General features: G+C 43.2%; 1 protein-coding gene across 1 annotated transcript in view; it reads left to right on the top strand.

Moving 5' to 3' along the window:
- The window catches only part of BEND4 (BEN domain containing 4), a 36,371-nt gene that overhangs the window by 1,020 nt on the left and 18,477 nt on the right, over window positions 1-16,874 (top strand). The window contains exon 2 of the mRNA XM_036300639.1: window positions 7,464-8,030. Coding sequence (XP_036156532.1) covers window positions 7,464-8,030 — 567 coding nt within the window. The remainder of the gene's footprint in view (window positions 1-7,463; window positions 8,031-16,874) is intronic.

Below are 16,874 nucleotides of genomic sequence, written 5' to 3'. Positions count from 1 at the left end.
TGTTTTTCCGTCTCTCTCTCTCTCCTCCTTTGCCTTCTGGTCCTATTTTTCTCCTCCTCTTTGATGCGCTCAGTGTCGCGGTCTGCGCGGCTGGCTCTAGTGCGCGCTTGGTCTCCGCTTCTGTGTCTCTCCCCACCCGCCCCCCAAAGTCTCAGCCCAGCCCGTGGGCTCCTCCGTCCCCGCCACCAGGTGGACCCGGCGCTCGACCCCGCGGCCCACCTCACGGAGGAAGGCATCCCGCCGCTCGCCCCAGCCCCGAGAGCCCGGGCGCTCCGGCCCTGGCACGCAAACCCCCACCCCGCCCGCTTCCCCGCGGGAGTGGGGGGGGACCCTGCTGCGCCGCGGGGTCTCCCGCCCCGGAGCGTCTGGGCCAGGGCCTGCAGAAATGCCTTGTGGAGCGGGTGCACCCCAGGGTACCCGGTTCCTCTCCTTCACCTGGAGCCTGGGGGGCGGGGGGTGGGGAGGACTGGGGCTGGGAAAAGGCCAGCCCTCCTGCCTGCAGCGGGAAGGAAGGTGGGCCAGTGCACACATAGCCCGGGGCCTGCGTCCCAGGGCCCTCGCTGCTCCCTGAGGACACGCAACCACGTTTTCCTGGCTCATGAGAACTAAAAGTTCCTGCTCAGGCCTTTGATGACACTTTAGAGGCCCCTTGCCCCAAATTCTGCATCTCCGTGAATCCAGGGCTTTATTTCTAATGAAAATACGAGCATTGTCTCTAAATGAGTTATAGGTGCCGATGCCAGTGTTCTGTTGTTTGTCAATATTTTGACACATGAAGGATGGGTTTTGAGCAAGAAAACCTAATTACAGGTTATAGTGAAGACTTGTGGTTTTTTTTGCATACCTCACTGATTTGGAGACGTTTGACTGCTTTGAATGGGGTTCTTATGTGGGTGCCCGTATTGTTCACTGTGATTTGTTTGTTTCAGTTGCTCTTGGCCCAGTATTCTGTTGTGTTTTTATATTCATTCTCCAGGTTACTTGCCCACTTTTATTTTCCTCCTTATTCTTCTGTTTTACCCCCAGTAAGAGGTTTGTATTCTTCCTCCCCGGACTTGATTTGATTTGTTCATGCCCATTTTTAACCCCAGCGTTGCTTTATCTTTCTATATTTTTATTTTGTTTTTCAGAAGTGAGTCCTTTTCCTGTTTTCTGTGTTTTGCTTAACTCATTTGCATAACCTCAGTTCCACCGTGTTCATTCGGCTTTTCCCCCCTCTCCTTTTTCGGTCCAGTTTAGTCTTTACTCTCATCTTGCTTTCTCTTGTCAGTGGTTGCTGGCTTTCAGTCTGTTACTTCCTTTTATACACAATAAATCTGCCCCTCTCATTTCCACTTTTACCCATAGTTTTATTTTAACCTTGCTTTTTCCTTCTTTTCTCTGCACTAGTCACTTGCTATCCTGCCCATAGTCTTTCCTACTCTGGCACTTTCCCTGCTGCTTTCTTTCACAGTAGTTTCCTTTCCTTTTTCTTTTTTGCCTTTCTCATTGTGTTCCAAATGCTCTCTTTTAGTGTTTCTTCTAATAACCTATTTAGTCTACTTTGTCTCTGTCCCCAGGTGGAAATCACATCACTGAATCTAAAGAAGTGAAAAGGGGCTTGTCGATGACCCCTTTCTTTTATTGTCAAGGCTTCTTTTTTCTCTTTCTTTCTTCTTCGTCTTTTTTTTTTTTTTTTTTTTTTTTAGAGAGAGGTCATAGAGTGGTAAGTTTGATAACACCGAAGGTCAGGATACCACGTGCTTGGTCTGGGGGGAAAAAATAGCCCATGGTACTAGACATCATGAATTGTGGTCCTATTAGTCACTGATGGACAAGGCCATCTCCTAACAGGCACAGTGATGTGAGTGACCATCAGAGGGACAGTCACCTGAAGTGCTGATTGGCTCGTTGATGAACTAGTGGTTCCACTTTGAACCAATGAGCATGTGTGCTCAGAGGGATGACCATTTAAGCATACTGAGTGGGGGTGGGGGTGGTCATTTATTTGTTGCCCCCTAACAAAAGTGTTATTGCAATTTTCTCAAACCACCTAGTAAAGAAAACTGGAAATAGTCAGAACATGCTTAAATGAGTCAAGTATAGAAGAAGGGGAATAAGAGTGTCCAGAGCAAATGCAGTGAGGAGATGAAAGGCTTGAAGTGAATCTCGTTTGTCATTAAGGGCCATAAACCATTGAGAAGAGAAATACGTGATTAAAAATAGATTTTTTTCAACATTCTTATAAAATATCATGAAGAGTGTACTACTAATTTTCCTTAAAAGGGGTGAATATACCATGGTTTTAAAAGCATGTTTTTCCTCTGCGGGAGGCTTAGAGTTAAAACCCACGTAGATCTTGATATGCAGCCTAAATTTGGCATCAGGAAATGGGAAATTGCATCTTTAAGCAGAGTACAATCAAAAATGAATTACAATAAATCCTATATAATTGCATAGGTCATTCTCTTTAATGAGATTTTATTAACCTGACTGTCAAGCTTTTGAGTCAGGCAGATATTTTATCTTCTTCAACTGATAAAAGTGTCAGCTATAAACCACCATATAAATATTCATAAATCTACACATCTGTGGCAGCCTATCAGCATCATTCTTTTGGACATTAAAAGCATTCTAATTACTTTCTGTCTAGCAGAGCTGAAATGCTGCCTGTTATAGTATGTGCTTGGCAGGCATGATTGCTTTTGTTTGCCATCACAAATAGCAGCATCCTATTTTATATACCGATGGTCCAGAAAATATTCAGGGATTGACTGAGCAGGATGAGTATTAGGGAGCACCATCTGGTTTTGATAGCACCAAGTATATTAACTCATCTGTTAATTTTTGACACATCATTGATTTATTTATTTAGAAAAATTACATCCTGTTTTGCTGTGTTGATGTTTGCCATTACGAAAAAAAAATAGGATGACATTTTTTTAAAAAGACATAGTTCATTGATTTAAGACAAGGGGGATGCTTCCAAACAGGCATTCATTCTCTAACTTTCTATGCCATGACGTCCTTTCTTAAAAAGAAGGTATATTACTGTTTCAAGGAAATTAATCTATTTTGAACTAGCTGGAAATCCTTTGGGTAGATATACTATATAAATACATAATAGTAAGTCACAAAAATTTTTTTGGCTTCTGCATTTTTAATATTAATAGATTTCACCCTTGGCTGGGCTAAAATCAAAAGGTTACCACTAATCTCAACTACTGTGATCTCCTTCATAGAAACAGAATACTCTTGGGGATATGCTGTGATGGACAAATTCCACCCAAGGCTTTGCTTACAAAGAAGCACATTAAAGTAGGGACCCTGTGTTTGATTGCTGACTTCCTATCTGTCTTATTCACTTACAGATTTAAGATGGATTAAACCACTTAAATTCAGAAAAATTTCTAGAAATGAAAATTTTTAATTAAAAAAATAACCATGGGTTCTGATTCCGGAATCAGATTAGGTGCAATTTGCCCCCTGATATCTCCCAACAGTCTGCACAGTAAAGCAAAATAAGTTAGACAGAAGTGGTCATTGTAGGGTGGTTTGTGACTAACATTTTATGTGTCTATCAGAGAAGTTAGGCATAAAATAAGTAGTTTTAAAGTCCCTTTGTAAACTGATGACTTTGTACTTCTCGGCCATCATCTGAGTGGAGCATTCTGTGACTAGAGGGGAAAAACAGTTTAAAAATTCAAAATACACGTTCACACTTTGCACAATTAAGAATCATGGATCAGTGGCCATTCAAATGTGTGCATATGAAAACAACTTTTCTCCATTTCTTAGCGATAACGGGCATAGCACAACACTTGCATTTCTAATTATATTCTGTCTGGAAAGCTGAAGTATTGCTGGCTGCAGAATGTATTAAGTGGAAAGATTTACTGTTTTCTACCAAGTGTAATAGTAATATTTTTCATCACACTCTTCAATGTATTGATATTAAAACTATTCAAATATTTTAACATACTGAAAAGAGAAGAAATTCCATTTTAACACTTATAGTTGCTGTTTTTGCATATGTCAAGTCTGAGAATGCAGCATTTAAAAAAACTGCAGGCAAAAACTTATTTATGGTTGTAGCTATTCTCTGATATTATGAGTGCACTTTAATACATTATCTTCATAATGTAGGGTATTACATAATGATTTCTTTTTCAGCATATTACGAGTTTATCCTTCAATTAAGAAAACAAATCATACTTGTCCCTAAGTCAGATTCTTTTCCCTTAAATCTTTACCCTAATGTGATTTATCAATATGATTAAAACTACTGAGTCTTATTTAGGATAGTGAACAAATATATTGAGCAATTTTTTCTAGACAATTCTATTTTAGCCTTCCCTTTCATATTTTGTTCCTTTCATCAAGGTTATGTTAACAGTGTATAGGCTGTAAATCAATTGGGACTATGCTGATTAAAATGCAAACAGTAAATACAACTTCAGGTCTAGAATGGGATTATAGGATTAAAATGAATGAAAACTGCTAGTGTGCTAGAATTGAAAATTCCCAATCAATATCATCCTTTGATTTTACTAATAAAAGAACAAAAACCCGCAAGTAAAGAAATGAAGAGGCAACATCTTAACCCACCCCAGTTAAATGGTTCAGCTGTTTGCCATCTTGTTTTTGGTCATAGTGAAGAACTGATACCCAAATATTTGAGGTCTTTCCCCCATTAAGTTTTTATTTAAATCATGGGCTCAATTCTTCACTCCACCTGGCAGGGGGCAGAGCACCGTCAATTCCAGTGGTTGGTGTGTGGAGATGCTTGCCATGTCTATATCCCTTTTTCTCCAAGGCAGGAAACAGACCACCTTGGTAGCTTCTTCAGCCAAGTTCCCAGCCCATCAATCCATTCTGGCTTGAAACTATGCTTGGCATCTGGTTCCTTCTTTAGCCCTCAAACTAGTAGTGTAAAACAACAGACCTTTGTCTATTATTTGTGGGATTCAGGACAGGGGTACAAATGCAAGCCCACATATCATAGATCTAAATAATTAAAAGACCTACTCAAGCTAACAAACAAAAGTATGTTCTATCTGCCTACCCTGGCAAAGACACCATCATCATGACCACGTTTGACTTTCAGCCAGCCCGTGGCCTTCTGTTGCCACCCCCAGCGTCATCTTCCTGTAGCAGGGACCTCCTATGCACACACGTGTGGCTGCCCCAGTTCAAACTTCCAAGCTCTGGCGCCATGGTCTGTCTTTGGGAAGATGGCTCAGGGAGGAGACCAGCCCTTGGAAGCAGTTTGACTAGGGAATTCCATTCCTCGCTGTGGGGAGAGTGTGGGCTAGAGGGGAGGGTCTAGGCAGGGGCCCTCCTGCCCGTGTCCAGGGCAGTACTACTCCTAAGAGTGAGGAAGCACAAGCCAAGAAGAAAATGCTACTGTGGCCTCCCAGCCCGCTTAGAGGGAGGGGTCTTGCCACCCCCACCCAAGTAAAGCTGAAACTGCTATGAACTGAGATCCTCTGTTTGTATACAGGAGTCCCTCATGCATTCAGTAAATGTTTCTTGAGGTACCATGCCAGCCCTCCGACCCCAGTGCACTCCATCCCCCACTGTGCTCATGGAAAGTAGTCTCTCTTCCTCTCCTGAACCTAAGAGCGCCAGCCTCTGTGTGCTGACTTCTGATTGTTTCACGGGGATCTGGGAACGGTAGCATTGTATGGATTTGGGAGATATGAGGGGTGCTTCCTGTATGCCAGGTATCTTGAAATAGGAGATGTGGACCCCCCTCCAATTCTCCCAGTACCTTAATTACTTCAGGAAAGAATAGTAAGAAAAAGCACCCTAGCTGGTTTGGCTCAGTGGATAGAGCATCAGCCTGTGGACTGGAGGGTCCTGGGTTTGATTCTGGCAAGAACATGTACCTGGTTGCAGGTTCGATCCCCGGCCCTGGTCAGGGCACGTGCGGAGGCAACCAGTTCAATGGATGGATGAGTCTCTCTCACATCAAAGTTTCTCTCTCTGTCTCTCCCCCTCCCTTGCACTCTCTGAAAACGAAATCAGTGGAAAATATCCCCAGGTGAGGATTAACAATAAATAAATAAATAAATAAAATTTAAAGAAAAAAGCAAAGTGGAGCATGGAGGTTTCCGAAGGGTGGTGTCATTGGTCATATATCCTGGATTTCTGGAGAAATCAATTTCTAATCACAACTCTTGTGGTTCCTTGTTCCCATAGAAGCCCTGGAGGATCTCACCATTTTTCATTTTAAAAGTTGTGGGGGTTTTGTTTTCTTGTTTGTTTTCAAGGGGGAAAATATAGCTAGTCAACCTTTTCAGAGACAGCAAGTAGCTGGTTACACACTATCATAAACAGCAGTTATTGACACCAAAAATCTACAATATTTTGTTTGTTGCCATTATTTGGGGGTGGGGGTCTCTCTCTCCCTCTCTGTCTCTCTCTGTCTCTCTCTCTCTCTCTCTCTCTCTCTCTCTCTCTCTATCTTTCTCTTTCTCTCTTTCTCTCTCTCTCTTGACTTAGAAGTAGCTCATCCATGCTGGGTGGTGGTCAGGAAAGAAGGGACTCTACCTTGTGACATTTATATTTAGGATGAATTTTCCAGGCGTTTAGACTGACAATATTAAATCACATTTCCACCGTTTCGGGGTGTTTTTTTTCCCCTTTGTTTTTGTCAGTGCATTGATTGCTTTCTCTTTTCTCTTTGCTTTCGCCAATTAACAGTTAATAAGCTTTAGAATTCGTGTATGTGAACTGGCATTCTCATGCCATTTTAGGAGGTGTGGCACCCTGACAGAAGAGCCACTGCTGCTTTTCAGATGACGCTGACAGAGATCAGCCTAAACGTTGGCCTTGACGAGAAATCCAAGTTGGCAGATAAATTAAAAGAAGGAGCAGTGGGCACAGATACTGGATAGCACGTACAGTGTTGCTCTGGGACTCCTCATGGTGTGCCTGATGGGCCCACTCTTTGTTTTATCTTAGATGTCTAGTGAGCTCTTCAAAAAGACTTATCTTTCTTCCCCATTTGTATCTGGGAGCAACGTACTCTCGGCAGGGATTGTGCCAGCTGATTAATAGCAAGGGCGAGAGGGCACTCCAGAAATAGAAGTAATGATTGCTCTAAGCCCTCCTATCAATGAGAAATCGAGTCTGCAGTGGCTGGCTCGATTCATTAGAGTAACGACATTAATGAAGCCATAGGTGCGAGTTCAGACCTGTGCAGGCCAGTTAATGCCACAGGGAGGGGAATCTCTCTACGGTGCCCAAAGGCACACAGTCCAGAGGAAGGCGCTGGGGACGACTCATCAGGCACCCTACCAGCCAGAACAGCAGGAAGCTGCGCATCTTGTTAAAAGTGCATTCTCCATGCCACCTTGATATGCGATGGTAGAAATGCATATTTCTAACATTTTTTAATGTTAAACTCAAAATTGGGGACTTGGCTTATCTCTTGTCTTTGGCTGCTGGTCTCTAATGTGCCTTTTCCTGTGTTTCAGAGAGTCGCATGATCTTGGATGCCTTTGCCCAGCAGTGCAGTCGAGTTCTTAGCCTCCTCAATTGTGGAGGCAAACTTCTGGACTCCAACCATTCTCAGTCCATGATTTCTTACGTCAAGCAGGAGGGCTCAAGTTACACTGAAAGACAGGACCCGTGTCACATGGGGAAAGGGGTCCACAGTCAGACTTCAGACAATGTAGACATAGAGATGCAATATATGCAAAGGAAACAACAAACTTCTGCCTTTTTGAGAGTTTTCACTGACTCCCTACAAAATTACCTGCTCTCGGGGAGCTTTCCAACTCCAAACACCTCATCGGTCAGCGAGTATGGCCACCTGGCCGACGTGGACCCTCTGTCAACCTCCCCCGTGCATACACTCGGAGGCTGGACCTCCCCGGCAACGTCTGAATCCCATGGTCACCCGTCGTCTTCTACGCTGCCCGAAGACGAAGAGGAGGAGGAGGAGGAAGGCTACTGTCCCAGATGCCAAGAGCTGGAGCACGAGGTCATTTCACTGCAACAAGAAAATGAAGAGCTCAGAAGGAAATTAGAGAGCATCCCAGGTACCTGTCATGTTACTTACAGGACAACTGCAGCTTCCTTCTTTCCATTGTCTCATCTGTGTGCGTGTATGCATGCATGTATATGTTGCTTATTTGTTTGTTTTTGGCCAGCGATGTAGAAGAGTTGGAAAAACAAGTATGCACGGGGTACCCTTAGCCTGCCTGTGCCAAACAGAAACTTCAGGATGAGCCACTAGCCTTGTCCTGTCTGTGTTTAAGCCACATAATTCTTGGGTAAAGGCCTGAAGGCCATAGTCACATTGAAAGATGCCTCTGTTGATATAAAAGTGATCCCTACGTGTGGTACAGTGAGATCAGAATAGGCCAAGCACTGTGAGCCTGAGTTTCCTTAAAAAAATGACCCTGTTCCTTTAAAACGCCTTTTGTATTTTTACAGACATTGATGTATGTGTTTTATTAATCAGAGATAGAAATTAAAATGAAATGATACCTTCAGAGGGACAGGGCTTGAGTAGTAATGAACAGATGAACTCTTCTAGTCCATTAGTTTCTCACCTTTCCTGTTAAGTTTCAACAGGCAGGGTGTCTTTTTAGCATGCAAACTCCTCCGTACAGTTAATAAGCAGCTGTAAACTAAAAGGAATAGATTGAAGACAGACCAGTAATTAGGCTGATCCCAAACTATTTGTGCCCCTGGCAAAATATGAGGCATTTTCTGCCTCTTAGAGACACTAGATTTGCAGAAAAGTAAAAGTCATCTTTATGGCAAGGTACTGATTATGCTTATGTATTTGAATTCATGCCTGCATGTCTGTGGCTGACAAAAGATATTAAGCCCTGGCCAGTGTGGCTCAGTTGGTTGGAGTGTTGTCCTGTGCACCCAAAGGTTGCTGGTTTAATTCTCCGTCAGGGTGCCTTCAGTCAGGGTGCATATGGGAGGCAACCGGTTGTTCCTCTCCCCTCTCTCCTCTCCCCTCTCTCCCTAAAAAAAAGAAAAAAAAATATATATATATACACACACACACACACACACACACATGTTTTCTTAAAAAATATTAAGATCATTATCTAGAGCAGTATCTTCAAACCTCTTTAATTACACAGCCATTGATAAAAAATTTTGAGCACCAATGTACACATTTATTGGTTAATTACATAGTACATGTTCTACTATACTAATACGTTATGTTCAAAATAAAGCATACATAATAAACTTAAATCTTTTAAAATCCTCACTTGAGGATATGTTTTATTGGTTGTTTTAGGGGGGGCAGGGAAAGAGAGACATGGATGTGAGATAAAAACATTGATGGTTGCTCCCTATATACACCCCGTCTGGGATGGAACCCACAACCTGGGTAAGGGATCAAACCTGCAACCTGTTAGTGGTACAGGACAGTGGAGCCACCCAACCAGGGCTACGTTTAAATTTTTGAAAGCTGATACATAAATATAAACAGAAGTCACTTTTTTTCCTAACTCGGTGTCTTTGTGCCACCCAATTAGGCGGCTGAATCTAGAAAGGGCATGTTGAAAGAAGTCACCCACGTGGGAAGCAAAAACAATTGTGAAGAATTGCCAAATCAGAAATTTATTTCCTTTCATTTTATTTAAAACAATTTTCCAAGTAGACCTAAGGTTTGGTTCAGAATATTTTGGAATTAGATTTAATACAGTAGTTTTATGGGACAGAAGCAAGAGGTAAAGTAAATCCATTCCTTCTTTTGTGTTTGAGCCTTGGGGTTAGATACAGAGTCACGGTGTCTTCTGCCAGGTTGCCACGTATTCCAGCAGGTTGGCACTGACTGCAGGAGAGAGACTGGGTAGAACCTGCAAAACTATAATGGAACTAGAGCACTTCCAAGTCAGAGAGATATGGGTGCAGCTAACACATTGTGGGATTTTACAACTTTCACAGTTCCATAAATGATGGTCGATTAACTATGGGATTTTACCCCCAAAGCAGTATTTCCCATTTTACTCCCCACTCCTTCTCTTTCATTGAGGGAGAAAATCAAGACCAACCAATTGTGATACTTAAAGCAGCTATTCAGAGCTGTGGGTAAGAGTTCTAGAGTGCAAGGACAGGTGACATAAATGTCCAGGGTATTATTGCCTAATTCCTAATCCTAAGTATTTGGCAAACCATCTGTCCTTGGTAAGTTCTATGCAAATAGGGGGTTTCAGCCCACCTCTCATTTCCTGAATCTGTCCCAGATGAAATGTCTATGTTGGGGATAACGCATCACAGACCTGCCACTAATCACTGTCCTTGTCTACTTCCCGGGAAGACAGAAATGCTGCAATTTCTTGACCCCCTCTTGACACTCAGACATTGAATAGCACAGGTTGATATTAGCTAATTACTATTACTGTAAGCATTTCAGCCCTGTTGATAACCTTGAACTTGAACCAACAGACATTTTACATGGAGAACAATGGTTGCGTTAATAATCTATACTGAAACCCAGCTATAAAGATGAAAATCAGTTTGACTATTATGAATAGAAAAAAATTACTATAAAGCGCAGGAAATAATTTATTTGTGATCACTTTATACAGGTCCTCACTACCTGGGGACACCTTAGCATTGGGCATCAGGTTGAATGTGTCACCTGGAGCTGAAAACTCGACTCAAAAAGGGACATTATTGCCCTCTTGCCTTCATCTCCCAACTTCTGTTTTGGCTAAACAACCAACCAGACTGGTGATCACCCAAGAATCCACTTCTCACTCCATTAGCTATCTGTTTTGAGGGGGGGAATCTGTTATTTTTAGATACCCACTTGAAGAAAAGTGCAGCAAGTAGCACTCTGGGTTTGCATGTATCAAGAGTATTTTGCAAGTAGTAACTTTCCAGTGTCATGTGGGATCGATTTTCTCTAATCAATGTCAGCTTCCCACTGGCCCCGGTAGACCTCTGTTGTCCTGGAGGCCAGTACATTTGCATGGAAGGACCTGGGACCTTCCGCTGGTGGAACCTAGTTACAGCCCAGCAGGATGGATGATTATAAAGGAGATGGTAGCATCCCGCAGTTAGCAGAGGAAATAAGGTTAACAGGGAGATGGGGCACCTGCTCTAGGTCTGAGCCAAGACACTTGCCTCAGCCACTTCTCTGCCTCCCCACAGTCATGCTGGTGAGCAGCACTGAGATTCTTTTTTTTTTTTTTAAATATATATTTTATTGATTTTTTACAGAGAGGAAGGGAGAGAGATAGAGAGTTAGAAACATCGATGAGAGAGAAACATCGATCAGCTGCCTCCTGCACACCTCCTACTGGGAATGTGCCCGCAACCAAGGTACATGCCCTTGACCGGAATCGAACCTGGGACCTTTCAGTCCGCAGGCCGACGCTCTATCCACTGAGCCAAACCGGTTTTGGCTGAGATTCTTGTTTTGTTGTTGTTGTTCTTGTTTTTCCTGAAATAAAGCATTAGTACCTGAGAGCAATTCTTGATGTGAACGTTCAAAAGACATGAGCCTATTAGTTTACAGGAAGAAAAGATTTTGCTTGGGTAGCTATCAAAGGGGGAAAGAAAGGTGGTAGATCTTACTAAAAGGAAAGGCGGGGAGAGGTGTTCTTTCCAGCACCACTTGAGAGGGTCTGTGTTACTGTATTATTTGTGAAACATTCAACAAAGTCTTACTAATTATCAACTACCTGCAAGCAAAGGGCTCTGGACAATACTCGCTAACTTACTTTCCAAAGTTAACTTGCACGTGTAGGCAATTAAATATTTTATCCCAAAGACGCATTAGCACATTTTCTTCTGTGTTAGATGATCACACTAGAAATTAGACAGTCTGTTTAAAAGTTTAAATTTTTTAAAGTAAAGTGAAAACAGGTTAAAAGAAAAAAGGCACAAAAGGAAAAGATATTTGGGTCAGGAATACAAAGAGCTGCGAGGTTATTAAAGGAAGGAAAATGGGCCCTAGCCAGTTTGGCTCAATGAATAGAGCATCAGCCTGTGGACCAAAGGTCCTGGGTTCGATTCTGGTAAAGGGCACATACCTTGGTTGCAGGTTCCTCCCTGGCCCGGGCCTTCGATAGGGACTCGTGCAGGAGGCACCAATTGAATTGTTTCTCTTACATCAATATTTCTCTGTCTTACCCTCTCACTTCCACTCTCTCTAAAAATCAATGGGAAAATATCCTTGGGTGAGGATTAAAAAATAAATAAAAAATGAAGGAAAATGCTGGGGAAACCTTTCGTGGAGAGGGCGTCAGCTTAGAGTACTGACATGTATTTAAAAAGCTTACCATCAGCACTAGGTGACAAAAAGTCATAAGAGAGGATGGATATCAAAGATCATTATTTCATGTAAATTAAGACCCCGGTGAATGTAAGGCACACCAATACTTTGTGTTCCACTAAGAAAGAAGAAAAACTCTGCAATAGATTATAATTATCTTCGAACACCAAGTTCAGAGATTTTAAAATATGAAAATACAGGTGTTAGAACCATAAGATATGGTCATTTAAAAATAATTTCCTAAGTAAAATTATTATGATACATTATAGGACAGAAATACTTGTTGATATTTTTAAAGAACTTTCTACTTTTTAAAAAGTACACTTAATATCATCTCAGTTTATCCTCGTAACTCCAGTATTTCCAATTTACAGACAGAGGTGTTGAAACCTGGACAGGTGATGTCTGTGCAGACCTGGGAATGTACTCCAGGCCTCTGCTCCAGATCTAGGTTATTAGCAACTTCCACCCTCAAAACAGTTGATCTCATTTTCATGGTAGTTATCTTCTCTAAAGTTGCTGTGGGCACTGAACACTGAACCATTGCTCCTAGGGAAGTGGTTAGCAAACTGCGGCTCGCGAGCCACATGCGGCTCTTTGACCCCTTGAGTGTGGCCACGAAGTTTCAGTCGCACTCTACGTGCGTGCCCGCACGTGGTATTTTGTGGAAGAGCCACACTCAAGGAGCCGCAGTTTGCCAACCACTGTCCTAGGGCCGTAGTCAGCAAACTGCGGCTCGAGAGCCACATGCAGTTCTTTGGCCCCTTGAGTGTGGCTCTTCCTAAGCCTTAGGAGTACCCTAATTAAGTTAATAACAATGTACCTACCTATATAGTTTAAGTTTAAAAAATTTGGCTCTCCAAAGAAATTTCAGTCGTTGTACTGTTGATATTTGGCTCTGTTGACTAATGAGTTTGCCGACCACTATCCTAGGGGAAATGCAGAGCTAGGTTCCTGTGAGCCTTTGGTCACAGCATTTTTATCAGCCGGGTAATACCTTATTCTATGTTTGTTTTTGTTTAGAGAGACCTTATTTAATATATAGTGTTGACTGATTAACATTGAACTCACAGCCAGCAGCACTATAACTCGTGCCTGAATGAAACTGATCTGATACAGATCATCTCCCTAAGGCACAGCACAGCCTTCTTGCACTTGGCAACACTAGACGGCACTCAGCTGTACATTGGAGTATATTTTAAACTGCGCAATCACCAACAGTAAGCGCACAAATGTGCATCATGTGGCATCGAAGAGACCATGAAAAGGACACTCGTTTGTAGTGTGAGAGCTGAAATAGGCGGAGCGTTACCTTGCTCGGCCTCAGCTGGGAATGTGTGCGTGGGCGGCTCAAACATTCCAGTGACCTGCAAACGACCCCACGAGCCCCTTGAGTGTTGATTTGACCATTAGAGAGCAGGCAAATTTGCAAACACAGAAGCCGCAAATAAAGGGGATCGCCTGCTACAAACTGGAGAACGAACCTTGGATTGCGCAGTTCTGATCCTAGTAGTCCACAGCTGTCGTTTTCTAAGTAAGATTCTTAAACGTAAATGCATGTCAGCTGTGGGGTAATAGTAGTTTAGCCAGAATAAAAAGCCCTTAGAGTTAATGCAGTGTGGATTCGCCAGTACCTCCACTGCCCACTCCGCCCTGCAGACTCCCATGTGCCCAGAAGTGCTTGCGGAAGAATGCTTGGCCGACTTCTGGGCCCGAGAAACACACTGTGATCATATTTAATGTGTGTGTGTTGGCGGGGGGACGGGGGGGAGAGACAATGAATACATGTAAATTTTTCATTGTAAAAAAATTAGAGGCTAGCCAGTGTGGCTCAGTGGTTGAGCGTCAACCTATGAAGTAGGAGGTCATGGTTTGATTCCCAGGCTAGGCACATGCCCAGGTTGCAGGCTCTAGCCCCAGTGTTGGGCATGCAGGAGGCAGCTGATCAATGATTCTCTCATCATTGATGCTTCTGTCTCTCCCTCACTTCTCCCTTCCTCTCTGAAATCATTAAAAATATATTTTTTTAAAAGTTAGAGCAAATGGTATGAACAGAGAATCAAGTTTGTTTACTTAGAATTTGGTAAAAGTCATCACAACTCTTGTTACAGCCATAGGTGAGATTGAAGGACACAGAACAACGGGAGGTGAAGAGAATGGATTTCAAGTCAAACCGGAGTTTGGATTTCTGCTCCTGCTATTTGCAGGCTGTGATTTCCGGCAAATCACTTAATGATTCTGAGCCGCAGATTCCTCTTTCTGTAAAGTGAGGTGAATAACACTATAGGAAGGTTGGAAGTATTGTATTCATTAAGTAGCAACTAGGTCTCCCAGTAGGCACTCAGTAAATGGTGACTTTAAGAACCAGAGAGGGAAACTTGTTGCCTAGTAAGACAGAAATCTTAAGTCAGGGGTCCTCAAACTTTTTAAACAGGGGGCCAGTTCACTGTCCCTCAGACCGTTGGAGGGCCGGACTATAGTTTAAAAAAAAACTATGAACAAATTCCTATGCACACTGCACATATCTTATTTTGAAGTAAAAAAAACAAAACGGGAACAAATGCAATATTTGCATTTGCATGTGGCCCGCGGGCCGTAGTAGAGGACCCCTGTCTTGAGTGGTTTTCTTAGATTATAGGTGGTATTCTTACCTTGTGAAGAGGCACCGTTCAGTTAGTTCCCCAGGTGAGAAACCTCAGGTCTGTCCATACAGCATCTCTCTCCGCTGTTCTCAGCCTCTTCTCCTGTGGATTCCAGCTCAGACATCCCCATCAGTGGCTCCCTCCTCTCACCCTCCGCTTTCATCGGGGCTTATCTCACAGCACGGGCTGCTGCAGTCGCCACTCAGCTCCTCTCCCAGACGCCAGGCTCTGCCACTGCTGAAAAGCCTCTGAAGGCTTCACACGTCCATGGAATCAAGCCCAGCACCCTCCGTGCGGCACGCGCAATCCTCTGCTGCCTGGGCTTTCCCTGCCTGTCTCTGTAGACTTGAATCTCACTTCCCGCCATACACCAAGTGTCCCAGCCCCACTGGACAGTGCCATTCCTGAGGAGCCATACACTTTCTGCCTCTGGTCTCCCCTTATGCCTGCTGTCCCTTCTGAGAACACAGCGTCCTTTTTCCCACTTGAGAAACTCCACCTCGCCTTTCAGTGTTCGGTTCAGGGAACACTCCCCTTTAACAAACCTCTCCCACGGTTCCCAGGCAAAACCAACCACTTCCCATCAAGCCTATTTCTGTTAAAGTCCGTATCAGGGGAAGGTCTTACTTTTTGTATATGTCTCTCTCCTGATGGCCTGAAACGGGAGAGGCAGGCCATTAAGGTACTTGAGGACAGAGACAAGTCACCTTTGTATCCCTACTCTCCAGCCCAGTGTCAGGCATGTAGCATCCACACGTCAATTAGGTTACACAGAATGTTGTCATTATCAAAAGCATAACCATGCATCTGTTGGCTGAGTAATGCTTAAAGCTCATTGTTTATTTCTAGCTATTTACAGTTCAGGCGCTCATACTTTACAGCGACGATGTAAGTAGGACACTCAGAGATGTTACCAGCGCAGATGGCCTGGTCGTCGAAGACCGTGAAGGATGTCGGTCTCCCTGTGAAATTGTACGTCGTGTATTTTGAGATCGAGTTTTGAGATTTACAAACAATTATAGAGCAAGGTAGCTTACATAACGCTTGAGGAATGAGAAGAGAAACTCTGATTGAGATTTTAACACAATAATCTGCAATGAAAATCAGGCCCTTGAAACCCAAGTGCCCTTAGGACAGGCAAAAAGAGAATTGCAGCAGCTCCTTGGAAGAGCCGTACCTCACAGTTGTCACTCAGACTAGACAGCAGCCAAGTCAGCAGAGTCGAGTAAGTGGCCCCTCTCAGGAATTCACTAGGCTCCAATTCATGAAATAACAATAGCTTACGTTAGGCAGTATGTGCTGGGTGCCTTCTGCTTTACATGCATTTCAGTTAATTCATGTATGCAGTAAGTAATATCCCTTTTTTTAAAAATCCTCGATATTTTCCATTGATTTGTTTTTTTAATATGTTTTTATTGATTTTAGAAAGAGGAAGGGAGCGAAGCATCTATGTAAGAGAGAAACATGGTTCGGTTGCCTGCCTCCAGCACACACCCTGACTGGGGACCACACGCACAACCTGGGCAGGTACCCTGACTAGGAATCGAACCAGCAACCTTTAGGTGCATGGGAGGACTCTCAACCAACTAACACATACTGGCCAGGGCTCCATTGATTTTTTTTATAGAGAGAGGGAAAAAAACAATCTATTGCCTCCCGGGGATCAAACCCCCAACCTAGGTATGTGCCCTGACTAGTAATGAAACCCGCAGTCTTTTATTATGTGTGTGGGATGACGCTCAACCAACTGAGCCACCAGGCCGGGCGTAATATTCTTGTTTTACAGATGAGATAACTGAGATAACAGAGGCTAAGAGAGGTTAACCAGTTAACTGTGACGATATTTTACATTTAATTTAAAAAGGTCCACCACTTGCATCTATAGACGCTTACGGTGTACAAATGGCTAAGTAGCTTGCCCGGGATCACACAGCTCAAAAGTGCCAGAGTCAGTGCATGAAGGGAAAAAAATAGTATCCAACAAT

Source organism: Myotis myotis, unplaced genomic scaffold, assembly GCF_014108235.1.
Source record: "Myotis myotis isolate mMyoMyo1 unplaced genomic scaffold, mMyoMyo1.p scaffold_m19_p_1, whole genome shotgun sequence".
In the NCBI taxonomy this organism is placed as follows: domain Eukaryota; kingdom Metazoa; phylum Chordata; class Mammalia; order Chiroptera; family Vespertilionidae; genus Myotis; species Myotis myotis.
This window is presented reverse-complemented; position numbering and strand designations above follow the sequence as displayed.